At 43.2% G+C, this 27,830-nt stretch overlaps 1 protein-coding gene across 6 annotated transcripts in view; it reads right to left on the reverse strand.

The window, feature by feature from the left end:
* The window catches only part of SORCS1 (sortilin related VPS10 domain containing receptor 1), a 547,844-nt gene that overhangs the window by 202,205 nt on the left and 317,809 nt on the right, over nt 1-27,830 (reverse strand). For all 6 annotated transcript variants that reach the window (XM_045438838.1, XM_045438836.1, XM_045438837.1 and 3 more), the window contains exons 4-5: nt 27,437-27,595; nt 10,884-10,957 (exon numbers count right to left, since the gene is read on the reverse strand). In XM_045438838.1, the coding sequence (XP_045294794.1) occupies nt 10,884-10,957; nt 27,437-27,595 (233 nt within the window). The remainder of the gene's footprint in view (nt 1-10,883; nt 10,958-27,436; nt 27,596-27,830) is intronic.

The raw sequence follows: 27,830 nt of genomic DNA on the forward strand, positions 1-27,830 counted from the left end.
AGGATTCACTCATATGTGGAATTTAAGAAACAAAAACCAATGAAAATATGGGAAAGGTGGGGGGATAAGAGACTGGAAAACAAGCCATAAGAGACTCCTAAGATAGAGAACAAACTGAGGATTGATGGAGGGAGGTAGGGGTGGGTGGGCTAGATGGGTGATGGGTATTAAGGAAGGCACTTGTGATGAGCACTGGGTGATGTATGTAAGTGATGAATAACTGAATTCTACTCCTGAAACCAATAGTGCACTATACATTAGCTAAAATTTAAATTAAAAAAAATCCCATTGAAAATATAAATTGTGAAATTGGATGTCAAAATGAGATTGCCACATTCCAGAAACTAATGCCCAACTCTTCCTTATTCCGCTTTTAGATGATAGTTCATATTTACTCATCATGTATTATATGTATCTAGAGTTTAGCCTGAGTTCTCATTTTTATCCTGGTAAGTATATACAACCCTACAATGATGACTGATACATAGATGAAGACTATAAGGCTTAATTAAAGAGGTTAATTAAACAGCTCATTGTCACACCCCTTGAGAACAGGATTCTAGCAAAGTCATTCTGACTCCAGAGCTCTCAACTGCAAACCATAAACACCATCTCTTTTTTTTTTTTTAATGTTTATTCATTTTTGAGAGACAGAAAGAGACAAAGCATGAGTGGGGGAGGGGCAGAGAGAGAGGGAGACACAGAATCTAAAGCAGGCTCCAGGCTCTGAGCTGTCAGCACAGAGCCCGACACGGGGGCTCGAACCCACGAGCTGTGAGATCATGACCCGAGCCGAAGTCAGACACTTAACCTACTGAGCCACCCAGGCGCCCCTAAACACAACCTCTTATTGACTGAAGACAACACACAAAGGTGACATATGAATGAATGAGCAAGAGAAACCACATACACAGACACAGCATAAACCCAGAGGCTCTTGAACTTGAAGACTAAGTGAAGTCTGATCACTAGAGCATAAGTCAATTTCTTTTAATATTGTTCTAAATTAGGAAACCATAATAATGAGGATGTTCCCCTCGCTCTTGCACTCTGCTATCATAATAGTTCTTAGTGGGAATCTGGAGAAGTGATGGAGTCTCAGCTGCTCAGAGATGGAGGAGCTGCAGCCCATGGAGACAGGAAATCATCAAGATAAGGAGGACGGGGATCAAGGATGGCCATTAGTGAATGAAGACCATGAGAAAAGTGATGGGCTCACATGCAGCGGCAGGGGGAATTTAACTTAATGTGGAGGGAAACTTGCTAATCATACGGGGAGATTACGAAGTGGAGGAAAGTGCAAGAGGATTAGAAAATGGCACTCATGTGGAGATCATTAACAGAAGGAAAAAAAAAAAAAGATAAAACATCAGGCCTCTCAAGAAAAATGAAAATCCTCTTATCTAGCACTCACAGCACAGGTACCAGAAATGCCCCAGTGTAGCTCTGGGGATGGGATCTCAGGAATGACTTCCTGCCTCTTCTCCCTGCTCCTGACTCAAACAACAGGCATGATTCAGCTCAGACAGCAGTTTGGTAGGGGGCTCAGGACCAGAAAAGATTGTCTGGGAGGAAGGGGGAAAGTGTAAGAGAAGAGACAATGAAGTCAATACTCCAAAGAAAGGGCGGTCTGGGGTTCTTCTCCTGAGCCCATACTCAGAAGTGTATCAAGGATCTGTCAGTTTGGGCAGTCTGGGGCAGAACTCCCCATGAGGGCAGTGCAGGGTGCGGTCACCTCATCCGTGCTTACACAGATCTCATTATCCCCCAGGACAGCCTATTAGGCTAATAAGCAGCCTACCACATAGAAAAGTGTTCCTTTTACTGATCTAGAATTCTTCTCCCTTCAATATGTACGCAGACAGCTTAGAAGTCTAACTTTTTCATTTTTTTAAGTTTATTTATTTTGGGAGAGAAAGAGAGGGCACAAGCGGGGGAGAGGCAGAGAGAGAATCTCAAGCAGGTTCTGTACTGACAGTGCAGAGCCCAACGTAGGGTTTGAATTCATGAACTGTGAGATCATGACCTGAGCCAAAACCAAGAATCGGATGCTTAACTGACTGAGCCACCCAGGCATCTTTTATGGCTCCTTGACTTAACAAATGGAGTCCATGCAAGATGCGTTTCAATCTGGATGTATTTGCGGGTTCATGCAGTGCATACACATATATGTGTGCATTTGATGAAGTCAGTACCTTGTGTGTGTGTGTGTGTGTGTGTGTGTGTGCGTGTGTGCGCGCGCGTGTATGCACACCAAGTTCCTGCTGTTTCATTTATTGCCCTACAAAAAATAGGTGGAAACATGTTAAAGACAGTCTTGGTCCTTAAGAAATTATCCATTAGCAGGAGAGGGAAATGAGGAAATAAAAAGACAGATATGCAAAACCTACTAAGTGCTAAGTTACTTAATAATAATTATCTATGTCCTTTTTAATTCCCAAAATAAGCCTTGGGAGAAGGAAACTGAAGCTCAGGCAGGTGAAGCAGTTTCTCAGGATTGCTCAATCAGTAAAAAGCAAGGCTTGATGTGCTGACTCCAAGCCTGTGTTCCTTCCAACAATCACATAGACAGATTTGCAGTACAACACATTTTATGATGCACTGCATTTTATTTGTGACATATTTAAATTCACATTAACCACATTTACATTCAAAGAAAGAGATTCTTCTTGCCTAGAAAAACAAGAAGCACGTATCGAAGAAGGTTCAGAGAGTAAAGGCAGGCATCAGTGTAAGGCCATAAAGATCCAACATTGTGATCCTAATAATGACAAAAATCCTCATCCATTATTTTTGTATTCAAAGATCAAAACTGTCCTAACACATAGTAAGTGCTAAAAAGTAGTCACTGCTAAAAAATAACAATAATGATAATAAGGACAGTTTATCCCCCAGCTAGGCATATTTATAAAGCCAGAGAGATAAGAGGGATAAACTGGTCCATAGACTAATCAGTGCTTAGAATTATTTATCTGGCCTTCTGGAATTTAGCACACAGAATTGGGAGGATGGGGAGGGGAGGTCAGAAAAATGTGCATTCAAACTCAGGTTGGCAAGAATCTAGTTATGTTCTTACTCTTTTTAATTTTATGTTGTAAGCAATGAGGAACAAGGCGAAAGCTTAATCAGGGAAATGCCTACAAGATTCCTTAGGCATTAGTATGCTATCAGGAGAGGGGGGCTTTTTCACCATTCCTGATGAGCCAGAGTAATGGGAATAGAAGAGAAAGTGGGCAGGTGTAACTTCATGGAGGTAGAAGTGATGCAGATTGGAAAATCAACATATGAAAGGAACTGAGTAAGAGAACAGAGGGGAATATGGCTCAAAAATGCTAAGGCTGGGTTACAGGATACACAGAAACACAGACGCCTAAAAATCAAAATCCGATTCTGAACTGTGAGATGTTCCACCTCCACCTGGGCATAAAATCGAAAGCTAATGATGGTGTTTATTTAGAAGTTCCTGGCAAACGAAGACCCACTTCAGAGCTTTGGGTGAAGGATGAGGCAGAGTATCTGCAAAAAGTAGCCATACTCCCTTACTAATAAAGTACACCCAATTTTCTAGCTATTTTGATAAGACAGAGTTTTACTTTTTACTTTACTAGTTTATTTTATTCTATTTATTTTATTTTTGTAATATGATTAGACCCCAATCCATTTCCACTTTGCAAGACATGGGGAAAGAAGAGTGCAGAGGAATCCATTAAGCCCATCTGGGGAAAGAGAAAAGAGTCACAGCCAATTCATGCCACATCCTCTATGTCCCTTTGTTGCGAATGGCTTAGAAATCTCGGAGATGCCATGCTGAGTGGCCAGCGTATCTGAAGGAGGAAGAAGAAAGGTCATGGTGGCCTGGTGGTATAAAAAACAAACTACCAAACAACAACAAGGGTAAAAAAAAAAAAATTCCTCGCATTGGCCCAGCAGCAATATTCAATAAAGACTTGGGGATGAGTGTTAGTGATATGAGTCAGAATCACAGAGAGATTATTTTAAGCGCTGAAGTGTTTTCTGACATAGCCATATAACACCAGCCCAAGTTTATGCATCTGTGTCTCATGCCTGAGGTTGGATGAGGGAACTCTGGATGGGAAAAACAGGCCAGGTATACAGACAAATGTGACTCTAACCACTGGACATCAGGCCCAAAGGGTATGAGGTCAAAAGGAAATGCCTGTAACCTTACAGCTGTGAGTGAGAAGAAAGCTTTGTGGAGCAGGGTCCTCAGAAAAGCTTCAAGGAAAGCTGGTGTTCCAGCCAGGGAACAGAGCGTGCTTACACAACACAGCCTTTTTAGCCAGTCGGATCTGGGTTTAAATTGTGTCACCATAATTTATTAACACATAACACGAGTCAGGATTATTTAATCTCTCTGGGATTTTGTTTTCTTATTTATCTTCTCATTTATTTCTCATCCAAAAATGGGAATTAAAACACTTACCAGCAATGCAAACCTCTTGCTGATAGTATCCCATTAACCTCACTTTCTTTGGTAAAAGTTACCGAGTCTTTCAGTCATCATTCCTTACTTTCTGTCCATGTGGTTTACTGGAATTGATTCTACCCCTGGGGTCTAGATGTAAGCATGCTACCTCATCAAGGACTATGAAATTTAATCCCGGGACTTCTGTGGGACCGCCAAGCAAGGAGGTATTTTCTTTTCCACTGGAGTAAATCCGGGAAAATGTTAGCTGCTAGAGATTGACAGGAAGAAAGCCTGCCTGAGAGTGCAACTAACATCCAGGAGGGTGGAGCTGAAATATCAAGATCTGACCAACTTAAGAAGCCTCTGAATCAGTGGAGTCTAAATACAGTTGGACCTTTAGACTTTCTAGATCCATGACCCCATATCTCTTAAAAAAAAACAAAAAAACAAAAACAAACAAAAAAAATCAAAAACTTTTTTTCCCTTAAAACAGGTTGCATTTTTCTATCACGTATCTTGAAAAAGTTTTGATGACTAAATTATTTCTGATCATTGATTTGAGGACTGACTGAAACAATGTGTGCAAGGCACTTAGCATAGGGCTTGGCACATAGTAAGTGCTCAATAAATGGGACTTGTTGCCAAAGACATGGAATGGGGAGTCATTCTTATTGACTGGCACATGGGAATGAGTGACAATGTGTATACATGCTCAAAAGCACTGAGTATAGACTTGTGAGTATTCCTGTGTCTCTGTGCTGCACAGTACAGCTGTCATGTGTCCCCTGAGGGACATAACTGAAACAAGGCTGGCATTCCAGAATACAAAGGCTCATTGTTGAGTCAACTTTTAATTTTCTGTGCGTGAATTAGTCACAGAAAATATGTAATCACCATTCAGCTGTCCCTGCTTCCAGCCAGCCCCCTATATGTCAGAACAACATAATCAATAAGATGAGTCTGAACCTATTTTTAATTAAGTGAAACAGCTCTAAGATTGCCTTGTCTTTTGCATAGATAATAGATTGCTGAGTAGCTTATAATGAAAACTGCCTTCCAATGCTTTGTTCAAAAGTTGAATCAGATCCCAACAAGGCCACATTCAGCAACTACTATTAGTGAATTTTTGGCAGGAACTTCCCTCTATTCAAGGCATTTGGGTACCAGTGATCTTCCAACTCTGTGTCCTTGTTCAATGTCAAAGCAAAACCTTGGCTCTTGCCTAATAAACTATTAAACTGTTATTGTTGAAGGAAGCAGGTCAGAGATAAGTGTTAAATACAGGACTGATTTTTACTACTGTAAGCAAGGGCCATGGGCCGAGACGGACCAAGTTTCAAAACTTGGCTGTATTATGTATTATATATATTATGTTGGATAAAATACATCGTCTTTCTATTTCATCAAAATGAGGACAAGGATCCCTACCTCACAGTCTTGTTATAAGGATCAAATGACATGCTTTTATCAGGCGTCCAGATCATTCTAGTGACTGTATACAAATCCCTATTATGGAACTTTATCTTGCTGACACTCAGTTCTCCCATCTCTATTTTGTCTCTCATAAAAAATCTCTTCTTGCCTTTTATAACAGAATCCTGTTTTCCTCCTTTTTAGCAATCCTATCTCCCCTAACTTTGAACCATGCAGTTTGCCTGGGACTCAACCCCATCTCCTGTTTCAGTTCCCTGACCTACATGAGTAATGTACTGCCTTGTATAGCCTTAATCACACAGATCTGATCCCTAGAAATGTGAGGAAAGAGGTAGGCTCATTTGATAGGGCTTCTAAACTGTTAGAATGTAGAGTAGAGCTGATAAGGTCTGTCACTACCACAAGTGGGAGAACCAACCTGAGAATGAAGCCAGCATGGTGGGGGCTGGGGGGAGAATAAAACTAATAGATGTTGAAGGTCAGCCTCTATTATCATTACGATTAGTCAGTGGGCACTTAGTACAATTCTTAGGTGCCAGGTATGTAACCAGCTCATAAGAAACATCTCATCTAATGAAGCAGGTGTTAATTATTTCCACTTCAGAGAGGAAAAGCCTGAGACAACCAGGAGTAACTTCCCCGGGATCCCTTACAGACTAAATGGTAAAGCTGGAACTCCTACCTCAGTATCTCTGGGCCCCTTAATCTCCAGGTCGTCCTGCCTCCCAGGGTAATTGATTCCTGACGTAGCGAAGAACAAGACTGCTATCACAGTTAGGGAAATAAAAAGGACACCTACTCTTTTAAGGGCAATATTGTACTAAGATGTGTTTTTTAAGCTGCTATGTATACATGTAAATCTGTAAATCTGTTCTAAAAACAATATGAACTCCGTGGAGGACAGTTCATATTCATGTTAGTTATGGTCGTACTAACAGGACCGCCGCGATAACCTAAGAATAAGGTCTTATGTTCCATAATTATTTTCTAATTGCCATCGACTACTTTCGGAGAGAGCACTGCTATTGCCAACCAGAAGAGATGTTTCTCAAGTGTACTTGGTGATGAGGAAAAGATATGAATTCATCTTCATTTCTCTCTATGGGAAATGCTGTGTTATTACCCAGAGTCCCTTACGCTAGATAATTCATCACTAGAAAAGTTGCCCTCAGGCCTTTCCACACCCCCGCAGTCAGGCTCCAAGCAAAAATGATTAAAGGGGGCCTCTTGTAATTAAGCTTGCTGAGCAATCCTAGATAGCCCCATGCTTCCTATGTCATTTGAAGCAATTGGTTTCCAGGAGTGAGTCTAATAAATATTGCTTTGACTGACACCTTTGCTGCCAGCCTCAGGAAGTTGCTCAGTCAGAAATACAGACCACGTGGCCAGAGATCAAGAGATTTTCATCAACAGTCACGTGCACTGTGCAATTTACAAGGTCTCATGCCTTCTCTGGAAAAACCAAAGAGCTTAAAGGACCCATGGGGGCCATCTGCCAAACCCAGTTGGAGAGATACTCATGCCAGCACCATGGCCAAAAGAGCTTCGGGTTTTCTCCCGTCATCTGCCTGAATGGGCTGAATTTCCAGGGCTCATAGCCTCAGCCCAGAAAAAAAAGGCCACGAGGCAGAGGCAACGGAATCCATCGATTTAGGAGAGCATGGCCTTTGGAGCCAGACTGTCTACCTTTGAATCCCAGCTCTGCTACTTTCTGGCTGTGTGACCTTGGCTAAATTAGTTAATCTCTTCGTGCCACAGGTTCCCTATCTGTTAATGATGATAATGCAAGTCTTACTTCATTACTTCATTAAACTGTTATAAGAATTAAATAGCTTAAGTTTGAAACATACTTATCACTGTGTGGGGCTTGAATGGACAAGATGTGTCTCTCTGTTCCCAAAGGTAGAAAGAGGGGTATTATTTATTTTACTTAACAGATTAATCAGGATTCATCCACAATCATTTTTATAAAGATAATAGTATTACGACATATGGTTAAAAGGGCTTTGCTAATCAGGCTTTCAGATGAAAGACTTCTATTCAGAGAATAGATAAAAATGGACTGTAATTAGCACCCGCCAAAGAAATGATTGGTCCGTTCACCTCAAAATGCTATTTGTGAATGAGACCTTCCATGAGCTAGAAAATAGTGTGTACCATGTACCACATGCATGGGAAATAGTCCCATCTTAGTTCTTTGTTCTTGTCTATCTTTTCAGACATTGTTTTTCTTTGTTTCTATTGGTAAGAACATATGTCTATCTAGTCCTTTGTGAATTGCAACTTCCTACTTTCTTTTGCTGGGTCCACAGGCAGCTATTTGAAGTCACTTGGAAGCAGGATTGAGGAAAGATCTGTCCCTTACACTTCTTCACTGGCAAGCTATGCACATGGAACATCAAGTCAAAGAGAGAATGAAAAAAAAAAAATAGAAAAAAAAATGGACCCTCTTTCCAAAAAGTGATTTCATAATTTTCCATAATTTATAAGGCAAGACAGATGGAGGTGCAAGGTTGACACCTTGCATACTTGTGAGTAAGGGATAGCATGAGTAAGACAGCAAGAAATGCCCACCAGAGAAGGGAGACTAAGTGACAGCTAGAGGGGAATTCCTGGAGAAGAGAGGAGCCGATGTGGACCCTGAAAGCAAGGCTCAAGCCACCTCTGAGCAAGAGAAGCAGGGGGAAGGAGGTGAAGAGCTCCTGTGTAATAAAAACCTTCTTCAGTTATCAATGTCTCTCTTTTTTGAAAAAAAAAAAAATAATGTTTATGTTTGAGAGACAGAGCGACACAGTGTGAGCAGGGGAGGGGCAGAGAGAGAGGGAGACACAGAATCTGAAGCAGGCTCCAGGCTCTGAGCTGTCAGCACGGAGCCCGACCCACATGGGGCTTGAACCCACAAACCGTGAGATCATGACCTGAGCCAAAGTCGGATGCTTAACTGATTGAGCCACCCAGGGGCCCCTTTAGTTATCAATGTCTCTTCATGAGGCGGACAAAGAAGGTATTGTTCCATACATAGTTCTCTAGGTGTTCTCTTCGAGCCAGTTTGTTTGCAAATGACTTGTCCTTCACTTTTTCAGGCAGTTTCACAAGTATGTTAAGAGACTCCTCTAATGCATTTCCTTGGGCTTTCAACTCCCACAAGGGGTTTTAGGGCAGGGTTTGAAAATGAGAAAGATGAAAACACATTGCTCTTAGAAGTGAGAGAACTGGGTTGGGTGTGGGGAGCCATCAGGTGCCTGTAAGCCCAAAGGCTGATGAGAGGCAGTGTGATTTTGGGAGGAGTAAATGGGGGACGCACAACAAGCAAGGAGCTTGTTGGCTCCTTGAAGGTCCTGGTTCCAATGATTCTGAATGATGTGGACATGAAATATTGAAACTCTTGTTTGAGCCAGTTCTTATAGTGCTGTTGGTACCAGCAAAAGTCCAACATCAATCTAAATGTCCTTTCTAGGGGCAGATTAGGGCAAGTAAGGTAGTCACGTCTTCTGGCAGGGGTTAGGTTGTAAATTCAAAAGTGGCTGATAAGTAAAGTCAACATTACACTAGAACACTTCTTACTCTTCTTGCTTTGCCAGGATGTAGGCCCTTGGAAACAAAAAACGAAAGGAACTTCTTTATTCCCTTTTTTTTCTTTAAAATGTTTTTTCTAATTTTGTTTTTTACTTTTCAGTTTTTTAATTTTTTTTTAACATTTATTTATTTTTGACAGACACAGAGAGACAAAGTATGAGCAGGGGAGGGGCAGAGAGAGAGAGAGGGAGACACAGGATCTGAGGCAGGCTCCAGGCTCTGAGCTGTCAGCACAGAGCCCCACGCGGGGCTCGAACTCATGAATTGGGAGATCATGACCTAGGCCAAAGTCAGACAGTTAACCAACTGAGCCATCCAGGTGCCCCCCAATTTTTTTTTCTAATTTGAGAGAGAGAGAAAGAAAGATCAAAGGCACAAGGGGGGGAGAAGGGGAAAGAGGAAGAGAGAGAGAGAGAGAGAGAATGAATGAATGAATCCCAAGAAGGCTCCACTCTCAGCATGGTGCCTGTTGTGAGGCTTGATCCAAGGACCCTGGGATTTTGGACTGAGCCAAAGTCAAGAGTTGGATGCTCAACCGACTAAGCCACCCAGGCACCCCTCCCTTCTTTTCAATTGGGGCCACCCATTCCCATGGAGGGAAGCCACCTCTAGTATCATCAGGGGGATGGGCATAGGTGGTAAAGAAAAGAAAGAATATTACTTTCCTTGCTTCATTCTTTCTTTTGCTATTCCTCCCTTCCCCTCCCCTGTGTGCAAACAAAGTGAGAAGGCAGCCCTCTGCAATATCCTGCACTATCCTCTGAAACATCTTGCAATATCCTCTGAAATATCCTGATCTTCACCAGGAACGGAATCTGCCAGCACCTTGATCTTGGACTTGCTGGCCTCAAGAGCCATGAGAAAGAAATGTGCTGTTTAAGCTACCGAGTCCATGGTATTGTGTTCTAGCAGCCCAAGCTAAGAATATACATATGTTTGGTCACTCATAGAAAATTCACGGAAGGAGAAATGAGAACCGAAGAAAGCTGTCATGTGTTGTGTCCACATGATGAGATCTAGGAGACATGAAACCAGGAATAGGGGGAAAAGCTACTTTTGGATGAATAAGATCTATTTATCTACACTGAAAACCTTTGACTTTGTAATATATGTGCATATAATGCTTTTAGTGATAAAAAAAAGTATTAAAATGTTAAAAGTGTCTATTTCACAAGTCCCATCAAAACAGAATAAAACAACAGTTACAAAGCCCATGCTGTTCACTAATCTCAGTGATCTATTTGGGGCTTACGGAGCAGTTTGTGACAAGGCTGTAACTTTCCCTTAAGGTGTTGACTATTCCAACATCACATCCTGCTCTGTAGGGGGATGTAGGCATGTCTCAAAAGGACAGACCTCATGGGAGAGCTTTCAGTGAGAAAAAGACTCCAAAGCTCATTTACTAGGTGATCTCTTAATGTGTTACAAAAACAAGGAGACTTACCAGTAGAACCTGTTTGGTACGACACCCTCCTGGATAAGCTGCCATCTTCTCCCAAATTCGGCAGAGCTGTATAACTGTTGAGAAGAGAAATTGTTCAGCACTATGACCCGTGGCACATCGGATATACTAATATTAGTTCACGGGATCAATAACAGTAAGAATAACAATGACAACAACACTGGTGCCTACCATTTGTTGAGTACCTGTCGGGTAAATGATCCACGTGTCATCTCTACTCCTCGTGTACACTCTGCAAGTCAGATATTAATATCCCCCCTTTACAACTGAGGAAGCTGAAGTGCAGGAAGATTAAGTGATTTGTTGGAAATCGCATACCCTCTAAACATTAGAATGAGCTGGGATTCATACTTGGTTTCACCCGGTGACAGAGCCAGTGGTACCTTGTGACCTAATGATATCACGTGCAGATCATTGTGTGGAATACGAAGAGGTGCAAAATCGAGACCTGGCTCTCGAAGAGCCGACAGTATGACCTGAACCTGACTAAAGTCATGAGGAATGCATGAGGCCACCAGGGACAGAGGAATGCCAAGGAGGGAGACTCAGAAATCAGGGATGCTTCACAGATGTGTGCGGATTCAGCCGAGGTCCGAATGAATGGCAGCATTCACACTGACAAAAACAGAACACTCACTGCAAAAGGAGTGATGTGGGTCAAAGTGGTGAGATGTGCAGGGACAGTATACAAATAAGCCTGGCTTATCTACGTAAATATAGATGTGAATGTTGAGGGCAACTTGGGAAAAGGCTTTGAATGGTAAGTCAGGGAGCCCGGAACCGAACCTGCAGCCCAGGGGAGCCAGTGTTGTTGTTGGTCTTTTCCACAACAGCCAGAGAAGCTTCAGGCTATTCCAGCAGCCCACATGGACGACACCTTCACTTTGATCCAAGGGCTCCCCGTGCATTATTTCATTTCATCCACACATCATCCCCGTGATATATGAAGTTAATTTACAGGTGGCTCTACAGCTGGTAAGAGTTCAAGTCCACATGCTACATGGCTTCAGTACTCTCTCGAGGCCACTACAAAGAAACACTGCTCATGAGACAGGGTCTAATGCTCCACATATTCCATTCCTTCCAAATGTCATTCTTCTCTTACATCTTGCTCTTTATCCTGGCTCACTCCACACCTCTTCTCCTCCCCAATAATCTTTACAGCTCTAGAGAAGTGTCCTCATGGCAGCCCGGAGATTCCTGTTGCTCTAGGCATTCTGGGTCCCATGGACATTTGGCTATCGATGTGATAAATATCATTGGAAACATTTCTACTGTGTGCCTGGTCTGTAACCCAGTCACATCCCAATCTTCCACCACTGCATTCGCCCAATCCCACAGTGAATGGATAATGAGTCATACTCTACTGAATACCATGATTTCCCAGCCTTGTCCTGTCTCCAGCTTCAGCACTCAGTGAAGGGCCAAATGACTCACCGAGTGATTCACCAAGGCTGCACATGCACTGGGCAAGTCCAAGGAACAGGTCAGCTCAAGTGAGTATTTATTGACCCTTGGAAAAGCTTCCTATGACAGTATGTCCAGTGGGTCAAAACAGACTCTAAAGCCAAAAAGAAAAGGCTGAAATATGTGATTACTAAGTAAGTGGCTCAATTGAGTCCAACAACACAGTATTTGGGTATTTGGTCAAGGAGAATTTATGGCTGTTTCTTTCAAGTCTTACTATTTTTCTCTGCCCCATCATGCCTGGGGAAAGGTTGCCTGCATACATTTTAGGCATGATTCCTTTTAAGAGTGCCACGCAGAGCTGGGGACACAGTTCCCATCACAGAGATAACAACAGATGGGACAGTTCACTCTCTCTCCATTCGGAACCCAAGCAGCCAGGGCACACACTTCCTGCTACTTGTTTGCCAGCGTGTTGTGAACCCTTGGCATCTGAATGCACAGACTTGGGGAACAACAGCAAGCACCTGGAATGGGAGGGTCTGCTCCTCCTTCTCCCCTTGCTCTATCTTTTTTAAAGCCCAGAGCTACACTTCTTTCCATGAGTTTAAAGAGAACAGAGTCCACACCATTGTCTGTGTCTCTGTCTCTATATAAATGTACGTTAATATCTATCTTTATATATAAGGATTTATGCAACTGTAACAGAAGAAGGATGGTTTGAAATAATAACAACTCTGGGTGTGAAGCTGGACTCCCAGATATCCTGAAAACCAAATATTAACTCTGAGGGTTCATATGGGGCCACCCCTGCCCCCACAGAAAATTCATCTCTGTATCTCTGTGAGGAATCACTGGGTGCTGGCATGTGTGTGTGTGTGTGTGTGTGTGTGTGTGTGTGTGTGTGTGTGTGGGTGCATTTTCTATGTCTTTTTTAATTGATCCCTCTAGGCTTGGATTCAGAATCTGTGGACCAGTCAGGTATGTCCCATGATATTTGTTTTTATCGTCTTCACGGGCTGCTTTGTTATTTGTGAACATCCAGAGGCCCCTCAAGCAGTAGATATACCAGACAATCCAATAAACCAAGCCTCTTATTCAGCTTGGTGACATTACTTCCAGCCTTCTTTCTCGAAAGATCCCCTTTGGTGTTGGCGGACTCCACCTTCTCACTCTCTCATTCACACCTGAACACATTTCCTCTGCTGTGTCTTCACTGATGCTACCCACTCTGGCTGCGGTGGCTTCAGGACTTGCCTACCTCAATGTCAGTCTTCTTTTTTAGGCCCAGATCAAAATATACCTTTTCTATGAACTTTCTCCTACACACTAAAATTCCCAGTGGCCTCATTTCCAAAGATCTATGTTTCCACAGATGGTATCAAACTACAGGCCACCTATTTATATTTAACTTACTCAGTAGCCTTCCAAGAGGACTTTCTAGGAATGCAAGGCAGGAGTTCCTCCCTATCTTAAATCACTCTAAAATATCTGAGACCACTCACTGCCCCTTTGACAGGACTACAAAGCTCATAGGTATCGGGAATCCTTTCCTTCCAGAAAGCGTCTAGCACATAGTGATGATACGGGGGGGGGGGGGGTGGAGTATTGATTTTATACCATGCAAATTCCCTAGTGATGAATCTACGCAGTAAAGTACCACCCAGGTTTCCCAGTGGGCGAACAAAGGTCACTTATCAGAGGGATATGTTTTATTTCCATAGATCCACAGTAGAGGTCTATATCTAAAAAATAAACAAATGAACAAGCCAAAACTATAAAAAATCAGTACATTTGAAACTGCCAAGGATTTGGAAGCAGGGTCTTGCCTATTTACCCTTAGCCAAAGCTGCTCTGTGTACTTCACCTACTACTTTAAACATTTTCCCCCTAGTGTCCAGGCTGGAGTCAGAGCAAGAAAAGTTTAACAACTCAGAGCCACTCAAATTAACGTGTTAATGAAACCTGCAGAGTCTGACAGCAAAATTCTCCTCCATAAAGCAGAGAAAGGGCTCAAGGCCTTTTACTCAATGACACTGTCTCAGCCGCCAGTGGAAGGCTTTTTGTGTAGAACGAGTCAACGTCCTTTAATACAATTCATAGTGTTGGTAGTACCTAAATAAGATTTATTTCCCTGTCTGTCTGTCTCTGGCTCTAAGGTTTCTTTTGACTGTCAGAACACAACACTAAGAACTATCATTACTATCTGTCACATCAGAGAAAACAGAACAGCTTTCTCCAGGAATGCTGAGCAGAGAGAAAGAGAGAAAGAGAGAGAGAGAGAGATCAGAGGGAAGACACAATATTTGTTTTAGGAGGGCGACATTCATCTACTAACCTCTGTCGTAAACACCAAAACACCATTCTTGAAGGGTTTTTGGTTTTGTTTTTATTAGGCTAACACTGGTACAAACTATTGGGGGAAATTGGGGAAAATTTTTTGAAGGAGTAGAAATTTTAGAAAGGGAACACGGAAAGGATTCTGGTTGACTAAGAATGCAAGGCAGAAAGCCCTTCCTGTCTCAAATCATCCTAAACTACCGGAGACCTCTTTCCTTCCTCAGTAAATATAACTTAATGAGCACAAACCCAATGCTCATCTACACTCCAGATCTACTATCAGCCTCAGGGCCTGACCCTCCACTCTGTCATTATGCTGGTCTGGGCCTGTCAATACTTCTCCCTCCTGCCAGGCTCCTTTCCAGAATGGTCTCTCCCTCTCTTTTCCTCCCCCCACCTCCTCCCTCCCCCCTTCCCTCCTTCTTTCTTCTTCTTCTATTTTTTTTCTTTTTTAGACATCTCTCACACTGGTTTGTTTTGCCATCTGCTGTTGTCTGCTGTGAGAAGAGTCCAGATAAAAATACAGTTAATTGCAAAGAATACAATGGCAAGGGTTAGTTTTGTTGTGAGCTTTTAACCAGTTCAGCCATCTTTGGGGCCGTCCTCAGGAGGCTGCAGAGATGCAACTGGATTAGGGCTGCAGGCTCAGGGGAGAACAAAGATGGATGCCACAGGAAGACCGAGAGCTTGCGGGTGAGAAGTAGTGAGAGTCATTGGCATTGCTCAGCGTTCCTGCTCTTCAGCAGACTAAGCCGGGGTGAGAGAAGGGGGGTGTGAGCACAGCTGGTAGCAACTTCCATTTTCCATCTTCTTACCATTTGCATGGTGGCTGCAGCCCCAGCAGGGAAGCATCTTGCTTTGAAGAGAAATCCCACTTCCGTGTGCCGATGCAAAAGCCTGCAATCATCACTGTCCCTGGAAAGTCTTCTCAATATTTCTAAATCAGATCAATGCAGCCACTCTTTCAAAGTGAGACAAGTGCACATTAGGGATTTTCTTCTGCACTTAGGATATTGGTGCGAGGACACAATTTGGCAAAAGGGAAGAGCGATAACATCTTTTAGATCTGTGGTTGACAGGACTGAATGCTTCCTCCACAAAGCTCCTCATGGAGACTTTCCCAGTGAGGAGGCAGGCCCCTGGGTCTCCTCCACACAGACTCCTTGAGAGGCTTCCATGTTGGCAGAATACTTCCTGCTGGGGGCTCTTTTCAAGGTTGCCTGCTTGCTCCTTTTTGCTTCTCTGCCCTTAACATTCTAGAGGCAGGAGGCCTGCAAAGCCTCCTTGAGATGGCTGACAGAAAACCCTGCCAGTTTTATTTTATTTGCCTCATCCTAATAATGCCCTGGGGATGGTCTGGGTACAAAGCACTCATCTACCTCATGATTCTCCAGTTCTCAATGCTGTTACTGAATTCTTCTTAGGAAAAAAGAGATGGCACCTTGAGGACTTCAAATGAATTCCTAACGCCAGGCCCAAGGCACTGCAAATATCAATCTCTTTCGTCCACCAGCTTCAACAGGAAGAAAGAGAATCCATCCACAGAAATCCATGGTCGTCAGAAGTGTGCCAGATACTCTGGTTCTATGGCACGGAACAAGACCTGACCTCACTTGAAGGGAATAGCACACCCCACGGTACCTAAAGTAGTTTGATAAAGCTTCCCTAAGCGTTGGCACAAGTCTTCTTCCTGGCTGGTGGGTATAGGGATAGGTGGTGAGAGACGCATCATGGCTGTCTCAGACCAGCACTCCTGTTGCCAACACATGCAAATTCCTCACACCAAAGGCTAGAATATCACGGATAACATATAGTAATCATGTATAATGTTCAGTTCAGAGTGCTATGGTGGCCTATGCAGGAGAGACTCTTCCAGATCGGGAATCTGGCAGAACTTTCAAGATGGGCCTAGGAGGACAGTTAAAATTCCTTAAAATAAATATGTGGTGAAAAAGTGTTCCAGAATGAACGGGTTAGTCTGAGCAAATAAACAGAGCTGCAAAGCTTAGGGTCGTGTTTTTGTTCTTTGTTTGTGAACTGCAAGAGACCCAGCTTGACTGGGCTATGTGCAGAAAGGTGAAGCCATGGGGGCCGAGAGGCTATAAACAGAGCCTGGGTGCGGGACGGATGCAGATGGACAGACGCAATCCTACTGAAACTTGCAGGGAGCTAATACAGACTGGATCCAAATGTCACCAAGGTCAAAAGACAAGAGCACCAAGGCTGTGGATTCAGCCTTTGCTGATGAACAGTGAGCAGGAATGATGGCATATCACTGGCTCCATCAATCTCTCCTGTGGCTGGATTTATCAAATCTGTCACTGGCCATTCCCCAGCTGTCACTGAAGTCTGTCACATGCCCCACAGTTGGGTTTGGCACTTTGAGGCAGGCTTGGGAGATTAGACATATGGAGCTGGGGCTGTCTGGGAAGGAAGGTTCAATATGTGACCGAGGGCCACTTTCATTTATAGATACTTCCTGTGCACCTGGGTCTGGAGGTGTGCGTGCGTGTGTGTGTGTGTGTGTGTGTGTGTGTGTATAATATGGAATCTTGGCCTTAAAGATTATCATTAGATAATTATTAGATAAATAAAATGAGATAATCTCCATAGATGGAGAAATAAATATAAGATAAATAAAATAATTAGATGCTGAAATAGAATCTATGTGACAAATCCCATAATATCAAGGCAACTGATGATAAAAGGAGTAGCCCTCCATAGCCATACGATCATACCATTCTTTAAATGCACAGATGATAAAGCTCAGAAGTTGTGAAACATAAAAATAAGCAGGAGAAAATTGTCACTTGGAACGTAATTGGAGCTGTGTCTCTGTAAGACCAATGCATTAGGACCGTGAAGATGGAATGGGGGAGACAGGCCAGCTGGAAGGTGCTGCACCAGGGCGGGGGACCAGTGAGTGCCTGATTACACAGGGCCCCTGGGTATGAGAAGGAGGGAAGGGGAGGCCATTAAAAAATATAAACAAACAAAACAACATTTTTTTTTTTAAATTTTTTTTTTCAACGTTTTATTTTTATTTTTGGGACAGATAGAGACAGAGCATGAACGGGGGAGGGGCAGAGAGAGAGGGAGACACAGAATCGGAAACAGGCTCCAGGCTCTGAGCCATCAGCCCAGAGCCCGACGCGGGGCTCGAACTCACGGACCACGAGATCGTGACCTGGCTGAAGTCGGACGCTTAACCGACTGCGCCACCCAGGCGCCCCAAACAAAACAACATTTAAAAAGAAAAACATCTGACCAGAAGTGGAACATTAGAGTGGGTCACTTCTTTTTTTTTTTTTTTTTAAGTTCATTTATTTATTTTGAGAGAGAACAGAGAGAGAGCAGACTCTGTGCTGTCAGGACAAAGTCCGTGAAGCCCAATGTGGACTCATAAACCCTGAGATCATGACTGGAGCCAAGATCAGGAGTTAGACACTTAACCGATTGACCCACCCAGGCGTCCCCATCGAGTGGGTCACTTCTGAAAGCCCCATCACTTGGCCTGGGCAGGGGGAAATTTTACAAGCAGACTCCTCTCTGTCACAAAGGGTGTGGGTGCCTAGGAACCAGTGAGGGCTGGTTTCCCTCCGGCTCACAGGTCCCACCACCCCTCGCTTCCTCTCCCGCGTGATCTTCAAACAACAGTCCTCCCTCTGATGTGAAATCAGCTCCTGATATGGGCACCGCAGTATCTGTCAGAGGGATATGTGGTAGGTCGGACAGAGAAGAGACAATTACATAAAAACAGGGGGAGGGAAATGGCAATTAAAGAGAATTTAAAAACCATAATGGCTTTTCCAGGGAGGCAAACATTTTTTTTGGGGGGGGGGGTTTGGATTTTTTAATGCAATGAGGACAGAGTGTGAAGACATTCAAACAACGACTATACTCTGGTTCTAGCAATTGCTTGACAGGCCATCTTAGGAAATGTTCTTAACTCCTTAGACCCGCAGAGTCCCCAAATGCTAAATGAGCATAATAACATCACTAATGCTTGCTGCAAGAATAAAGTTGAGCAGTTGGTGTGAAAAACCCTGCAGAAGGCTTGCTACTGGATGAATGAATGGTCAGTGCTAGTTCTGTCTCGCTCCTCTTTCTGCTACGGATTATTGCCATCAAGCTTCAGTATCCACAGACCCTGAGGAAGGCAGGAATGACAGGGAGAGGCAGATGTGACTGTCTTTTTCTTCCAGACTTTCTGGAAGCAAGGAAGGGTCTTAGACAAGAATTCCAAGTTCCCAGCCTCTGAGGCTGAATATTTTTTTATCATGGTCTTTCCTAGGGCAACAGAAGCTATTTGGCTTTGAATCACAAGTCTTCTTGTTCTGGGATATTTTCTCGACATGCCTGTAGTTGCATCGGCCAGGCAGGCATTGGAGTTAAGTAAGTGGGGAGAATGAGAGTCTTGAAGGTCTGTTTCAGTGCCTTTTCATTTGATTTTAGGAACCTGGCAATTTTAGGAGGGTGTGTAACTTCCGGTTTTTCTTCTTCTTGCCAGCTATGTGATCTTGGCCTCTGAGTCCCTGGGAACAATGACTGTGCCATTTGTAATACGTACTTACAATATCATGGTAAAAGGTTGGCCAAGATCACATTTTTTTTTAAATATGAAAATCATAGTCATAAATTCACAAAATGTGTCTACTCACAAGGCCAAGCCTTCCTCCTCCCCAAAGCCCCGCCCTTCTTGGCAACATCACTGCTTGCAACCACCCTTGACATGGAAGAATGCAGAAAATCCTAGCATTATAAGATTTCTAAAGGGCCCCCCTGAGAGGCAGGGCTTTCTGGGCATCTTACAAATGAGCTCTGTAAGGAAAGAAATCCAGGTTCTCTTAAGCTGTCTAATGTCCTCCAAACTTTTCCAGACTGGGACTTGGTTTAAGGAGGTGACAAACTCCATTCAGACAAGTACTGGTGGACAGAACAGATCAAAAGAGCTGGCTAAAAAAGCGGCACAAGGAAAAATGTTGACCCTATTTCAAAGCTTAAATCGCTACCAAATAGCATAATTGTACCTGTGCAAACCTTAATCCTAGCAACTCCTTTCGATATGTCCCAGTTTTCCTTCTTGCAGCCCCTTCCATTCAAACGGTTAGGAACAGGTAGCTCAAAGTGTTCCAGGTCGCAAGTGAAAAATGACGATATCACCTAGTTAAACAAGGCATCTAAGGTGAACAGAGGCCTCTCTTGTTTACATATTATGGCATTTCAGCTAGAGAATTTGTTTTATAAACAAGCACTGGGGATGACATTTAGCAAGCTCCCTGGTTTCCACTCTAATTGCCAGTTTTGTAGTTGGATACTTACATTATTTACATATTCATGAGAATAGAAATCAGCTCTGACGTTGGAAAATTTCAAGCACATGGAAATCCTACCAAATCAGCAAGGACTATAATGCTCAACATATTTCATATACATAACTGAGTGCCTTTTTACTTACTGTCGTGCCTTGGAGAAACAGGATGGCATTAGGTAGCTATGCGTTTGCTAAGTGCACCTGTGCAGAAATTATTTGACTATCCCCGGGGAGCTGAGTTTCAAGGATCTATTCATCATTTATTACAATCTTGCCCTTTTGACATTTAGGGGCTACCAGGTCTATTAAAAAACAAATAGAGTTACTGTGAAGACAAATGCTTTAATATTTAATGGTTTACTGTTATTATAATCAATACTTTCTGAGTACTGCGCATCGGTTCTTCCTTGCTCCATTCATTCTGGTTCCATGGTACCTTTCAGCGATTGAATGCTAAGGGGGCATCTGACATTGACCTAAATGTCTACGACTTCAGGTACTGGGGAGACACCGAACTGCTGCTAAGGCAGCCCCGTGTCTAAATCCAGCGACGCCACACCAGGTCGGCTCGCTCTCAGGCCTCTGAATCATACACTGGCTGGCAGTTCTACGATGCTTACTCTTCACCAGGCTCTGTGGTAAGTGTTTTACACACGTTATATCAGCATCCTCACACGGTCCCGTGAGGCACATTCTCTTATTGTTACTTCTACTTTACAGTTGTAGAACCCATACGGTGACCTGCCAAAGGTCACCCCGCCATTGGTAGGACCTGACAGAGTAGAGAGCTCATGATCTTATCTGGCTTGCTGTATTGTCTCCTACTGGCGAGAGAGCACTACGACTGAGTTTTGGAAAATGCTGACCTTTATTCCTTTTTCAAGCAGTCACAGTTTGCCAAGATCCAGAACAACCAAGATCAGCAATGGCTTTCTGTTAGGACGTAGGAAAGATTAAAAAGGAATGGAGGGAGGGAGGTGTTTTGTTTTTGTTGCCTTTTTTTTTTTTTTTTTTGGTTTTTAGGAATGGATATGAAACTAAAAGCAGTATTTTTTTTATTTACTTTTATACAGGTTACTAAAATTCTATCGTATGCTATTGAACACATTGGCAGTATAATTTTCCTTTTCTATCAATATATCATTTTAGCTCAAAGTTAGTCTTCACTCATGCAGAGAATGCCGACTGTTAATATTTAGGGTTTCAATTATGTGTGAAAAGAGCTTCCTTATCAAAACATGTTCGCCCCCTTCAGAGCTATGATTCGGTTTTGTGTATATCTCACACATACACATAAATGCCAAAATATTGAAGGTGAGGTAACATGCAACCCTTAGGATTTCTTGCTTCTTTCATAAACTGTGATTCTTTGGAATACAGAGGAGTCGAGAAGGCTCTCACGTGATATTACTTGGAATGCTGAATCATCAAGCTCCAGAATAAATGAAACAATATAAACTGGTGAATATTCTAGAACTGCCACAAAATGAAGGGTAGCCCATCCAACTGTCCTGAAGGTTCTGTCTTACTGCCACAGAATTGATCACCCAATTTGGATGCATTTTTTTAAAAATTCACAACACAGGGGCACCTGAGTGGCTCAGGCGGTTAAGTGGATGACTTTTGACTTTGGCTCAGGTCGTGATCTCACAGTTTGTGAGATTGAGCCCTGCACTGGGCTTTGAGCTGACAGTGCAGAGCCTGCTTGGGATTCTCTCTCTCTCCCCCTCACTCTCTGTCCTCCCATGCTCTTTCTCTCTCTCAAAATAAATAAATAAAACTTATAAGGGGCGCCTGGGTGGCGCAGTCAGTTAAGCGTCCGACTTCAGCCAGGTCACGATCTCGCGGTCCGGGAGTTCGAGCCCCGCGTCAGGCTCTGGGCTGATGGCTCAGAGCCTGGAGCCTGTTTCCGATTCTGTGTCTCCCTCTATCTCTGCCCCTCCCCCATTCATGCTCTGTCTCTCTCTGTCCCCAAAAAAATAAATAAACGTTGAAAAAAAATTTAAAAAACTTATAAAAAAATCACAAAACAATTTAATGTCTGAAATAAAACTGACAGGGAGATCCATGAACAGGAGAAAAAGAAAGCTGATGGGAAAGACAGAAGGGAAAGAAAAGTGATTTGGGGACTAATGCAAGGCAGCAAGATGAGATTTATTCTCCCCTCACCATTTTCTGTTTTAAGTTTTTGAGCTTGTTGGGGCGCCTGAATGGTTCATTCAGTCAAGTGTCCGACTTCAGCTCAGGTCATGATCTCACGGTTCGTGAGTTCGAGCCCCATGTCAGGCTCTGTGCTAACAGTCTGGAGCCTGGAGCTTGCTTCAGATTCCGTGTCTCCCTCTCTCTCTGCACCCCACCCATACACGTGCTCATGCTTTATCTCTCTCTCTCTCTCAAAAATAAATAACATTATTTTTTTAAATTTGAGTTAGTTGTAAATACTTAAAAGTATGAAAATACCATATCTAATAGACCAAGATTCTTTCTCTTGAGAAAATATGAAGGTCTGGTGACACTGGACGAGCCACCCAAGGCTGCAAGAACAACAGGGTAGAGCCTCCCAACACCTCCCCACCCCCACCCCTCTAAATGTCTACATGAACACCTGCTCTCCACCTCACAGCCCAGACCCAGCCGCTTTGTTCGGTACGGTTTCTTGCTTGTCGTTCATGGCCTCAATGAACTTGGATATCCACAAGGGCGGCAAGAGGAAGTACACCTCCTGGGACCAGAGAAAAAGGGTCAGAGCCAGCAGGCCCCCCTGCAGATCTTTGCCAGGGGGTTAAGTGGAGCAAGCAGGTGAGGGGGCCTTTCCTCTAGAGCTGCTCACTGGCCTGAGCCCCAAGTGGTCATGTTGCTTTCCCAACACTGCAGACCCCCCCCTTTAAAAATTGTCCCCCAGTGCAACCCCTAATGGAGAGGCCAGGGGCCCAGTGCCACGGTGGTCTGCAAAGCTGAGGTATATGCACATTCCTATAATTTTCTTCTTCTTTTTTTTTCTCTTTCAGTCACATCTGCGTTTTGTTTTCTCTCATTTCAAATGTTTCCCAACACATCATGTTTAGTGAGGTGTTTAAGACAGACTGAGAGATGCCGTTGGAGGCAATGTTTTACAGCACAGTTTGTACACTAGTTTATTGCCAAATTAAAATAAAGATGTAATCTGGCAGACTCAGCCTGCTGCTAAGCCTTCCTTGGGTGGTTTCCTGCACTGAGGCAAGCAAGTGAGGGGAAACTAGCAAGGAAGTGAAGAACTCTCTCTCTGCTTTCCGGTGCCAGCTCCATTTCCGAATGCAAAGAAACAAACAAACAAACAAACAAATGTACAGAATGTTTGCTTTGTGGACTGCTTAATTACGGAAATAAAAAAGATAATAAATAAATAAAGGAGAGCAAGATCTTGGTGGTCCTGTACTAAATGCTATGCATTCTTTGTTGTGTCCATTGTGACTGACTGCTATTTTGTAAGAATTCTTAGTAGTGTGACCTTATGGGACCAGTATCCCTCTGTCCATTTGACAAAATTTCCATAGTATCTATTATATTTACATTTCTGGAGATTTCAGGGCTTTCCAAAGGCACACCTTCACAAAGACCCATTAGAAGCCAAGGAGGCTAACTCCTTTGTCTATACTGCATTAGGCCCCGGACAGGGCTCCCTAAGTAGCCAGGGTACTTCAGGACCTTAAAGGGAAAAAAAGGTACTGCTTTCTGCTTCAGTCATTCCTGTGGTGTTTGGAAAGCGGCATGCTCATTCAAGAAAGCTTTCACCTCTTGGCAACCATCTAGACATTGAATATCATAGTCAGATTTCTCTCAGAAAAAAAAAAAAGACTGAAACATCAGAAGGCCTGATTTTATGAATTCTGAGGGCTTTGGTCCATACACATTTGTCTGTGATGAAAAGCTATTTTTAAGAAAATAAATCTGATTTCCTATGGAATCGGTGGCCAGTAAAACTCTCTCTTGGGCCAGAAAGGACAACAGGCTCAACAAAACACTTTGGGTCCTTTAAAATGTGCACATCAAAAAACCTCCTCTTGGTACTGAGGCACACAAGATGAAATGCAGGCAGAGCAGAACACCGCAGCTCATATGGGCTGTGTCCTGCAAGCCAGGGCTCCAGACTCTGTCCTCAGGGCCTTAAAAGTCTCCTGTACTGAAGGAGAGAAAAGGCAAAGGCAGGGAAGTAAGGAGAAAATAAGGGTGGCGAAAGAGGGAGAGTATGTATTCAAAAGAGGGACGGCACGTCTGAGAAGACAATGGGGGCAGGAGACCAGGAAGAGGGGGGAGAGGAGGACTCTGTTCACGGGTGAGTTCTCAAGGAGTGGCCACCTGAAGAAGATTCTTTCAAAGGGACAGCACCTTTTACTTGAGGATTCTGTTCACCATAGGCTGGCGTAGAAAAGCATCCAGCAGCGCGAGGACCAGCAATGAGACTAAGATCTTCACGGGGAGTTCTGCCGCAGTAGCAATAGTAGTTGTCACAGAAAAACTGATGAGCAATCCTTACATGAAAGAAGAAATGTTCCCTTTTCCTGGGCAAATATAGTCATTGGCCTGCCAACACCAGCACAGGGCTCTCCTTGGTGCTCAGTGCAGCATCTCATCAGTGTTAAAAGCTCCATGGTTCATGGGTGTTTGCTGGCTATTATTTTCATATCACTGACCCACCTGAGTGGCCACACACCCTTTCCACTTGACTTCCAGCCAACCTCATTGGCCAATGGCTCATCTTATGGCTGCAGCCCACTTGCCTCCCAGCAAATGCCCCACTCCTCATTCTGTGACTTAAGCCCTAAGATATGGAGTACTCTATCCCCTACTCATCTTAGAAGGCTATCTACAATTTTTTTTTTTTCTAGGATGATTTCTCCTTCACTCTCTCTAGGAAAAACAGAGAGCTCAACAGTAAGGTTGGTATCTTTCTGCCTAACTGCTAATCTCTAGATGTCATAATCAAGGATGAGAATGCTACCAAATTTCATATAAGCCTTTATTCCATTCACTGAACTTTGACATGTGATACCAATGAGTGGTTTTTCTCTTTGGGGGAAATTCATTAACTTCTCATAGTTTTGGTTTGTGAGCTACATACCAGCAAAGACTGTTAACGCTCCTTCCAGCTCTAAAGTGATAGAATTCATTTGGTCCATGGTCACAGAAGGTATTTTTGGTCCAGACCAGGACTACTGCCATATAATCCTAACCAGTCTTCTTGCTTTTGACCTCATATTATCCCAGTTCATCCTAACTTTGCTACCAGAATAACCTTCGTAGTGTATACCTCTGAAGACATCATCACACTGGTCAAATTTTTCAAAAGGGGTCCTAATTATGAAAACAAAACTTATTTTGCCTAGGAGTCAGGCAGTCAAAACAGCAAAAAGCAGTCAAGATCAGATTCCAAAAATATATACAGAATTAACTTTACTAAATTTCAGTTTCGGTCAAATGGACGCATTCTCAACCCTGTGAACACTGTTTTTCTAACTTTATATTATTGCTTAGGACTTTCCTCTTGTGTACAGTGTGGTCCTCCAAACAGAAATATGACATATATTCTTTAAGGTCAAGGTGAAGTCACTTCATAAGATCTCTATCTCCTGAACTTTGGGCTGTCAATTTCATATAATCCATCCAGCTACTTCAACTGGGTATCTATTATGTGTGAATGAGGGCACTGCCTTTTTGGCTTCTCTTAAGCTATTAGTGAACTCATGTACATTTATCTTCTCTCCCCGCATGGACTGAATGCTCCTTGATAAACTGATTTAGACCAACACTGCACCATGAAGAGCATCTACAACAGAGCTGGAGTAATGTATTTTTGTCCATCTCATTGGAAGTGCACCTGTAAGCACACTTATTTGTGTAAACACATGTTAAGGCAAAGACCAACACCAAGTACCATCCACCAAGTACTGTGGCTGAGTTGGGGCCACAACTCAGATGTCCACACTCCTCCAGGGTTGTTCACTCGGCCACAGTGGCTGTGGGAGGCCCTGTTTGAAGTGCTGGAACACGAAGGGTTACATGTGTGGGCATCTCTTCCAGCACAACTGTAGAGTTTCTACTTAGCCAGGTAAATCTGGTCCTCACTGTGCCTCTGGCATCAGGGGGAAAATTAACCAACTGTCAAATAAAATACAGTCAACCTAGTGGATTAAATGACTAATACTCTGTGTCCCGAGCTGCTCAGCCTCGCCTCTGGTAACTGCACCATCTTGGACCAGATGCACTGTGGCCTGACTCCAGGAATGAAATTTTACATTCTGCTGAAAGGGTAGCCAGGCTGCTCAAGAGGAAAAGAAGATACTAATTGTAAATCTTTTCTATTTTTAGGCTCAATGTGCATTTTGTTTGGCAGTAAGGGAAGCATGAATAAAACTCCAATCCTAAGAATTTTAATTTGCCACCTCCAAAATGCCCGAGTCAGTAGAGATCTTGGAAGGTTGCGTCTACCCTTCCCCTGCCTTCAGGAAGAACCCCGCACATCTACATCTGCTCGACAGAAAAAAAAAAAACAAACCCTAGAATTACCTCCTTACTCACAGAAGTTCGGTATCTCTTTAAATATATGTAATTTCTAGCACAAGATTCCCATAAAAAGATTTTGCAGAATAACTTCACTGAATCATTCACTTCACAAAGAGCATTGCAATATTTCACCTATTTTCCCATCGGCTTTTATAGCTAGAGTCTCATATTTGCCTGTAAATCCTTTGTTTCTTTAATTGTATCTGCTGTTGCTCACCTTATATTCTACCTGAAAATTTAAGCTTCTTAAAAGCAGGGACTAGAGATATTTTATAGTGTATGTGTAGTATATAGTATATATCCCATAATATATATACACATATCACACACACACACACACACACACACACACACACACACTAGCACAACCTCAGTCAATGTTCTTAAAAAGTAGACCTCTCCTTCAGCACAACCACCAAGGGAAGACAGAGTTGTCTTGTCAGCGTGAAATGACTTGGTTCTGAATAATGTCCTCTATGAACACTATCACTGCTCCTCTGGCCATGTCTCTCACTGTTTTAGCAAATCACTAGTGTTCTTCACCTTTTTAGAGTTTTCCTTCCCTAGAAGGCTCTGAAAAAAAGCTCTGGGCCCTTAATCCAGAAAAATGCTCACATCTCCACATGCACAAAACACTGTCTCAAATTCCATGGCGGGTAGGAGCCCCTGATGGCCCATGGCATCTATTAATAACTGCTTCTCCACCATGTCTTCCTTAGTGTCAGGCTCTTCCCTTGTATGTTATTTCAGATATTTACACAGCTCAAGCAAGCACCTTGAAATCCTCCTTGCTGCTCCCGACCCCTTGGTTCAGAGTTCAGGCTACTGCACAGAACAAAAGTCACTATCGAGAAGAAAGGTAGAGACAATCAACTCGTGGTCCGTTCCCTGGAAAACCAGGCACTGTTGTCTCGAATGAGGTAATTATGCTCACCTTTTGGTCTTGGCTGTATGCCAGAATCCAGTCCTCTTGCTTGGGGTGGAAAAGCAAGCTCTGAATGTAAAAGTTCAGCCGGTACTTCTGATAAGTGGCCCCTTCATCTGAGCTGATCAGTAAGCTGCTCTCAATCTCCGGGTCTGTGAGTAACATGATCTGCAGCCGAGAATTGTTGGGGAAAGAAGACAACAAAACGTTAAGTTTCCAAACTTACAAAAACTAAAGAAAGGAGCTAACAGTTCAGTAAGACAGCAAGAAGGACTAAAGAATGCTTGGCTAAACAAGGACATTGGCTCTGTCGCTTTGTTCTCCTGGACCAATGCCATGAAACTGTTTTCACTAAAAAATCAAAGAGGCAGACAAGCTGGAAGGGAGAGGAAAGAATGAAGTG

This window comes from Leopardus geoffroyi, chromosome D2, assembly GCF_018350155.1.
Source record: "Leopardus geoffroyi isolate Oge1 chromosome D2, O.geoffroyi_Oge1_pat1.0, whole genome shotgun sequence".
In the NCBI taxonomy this organism is placed as follows: domain Eukaryota; kingdom Metazoa; phylum Chordata; class Mammalia; order Carnivora; family Felidae; genus Leopardus; species Leopardus geoffroyi.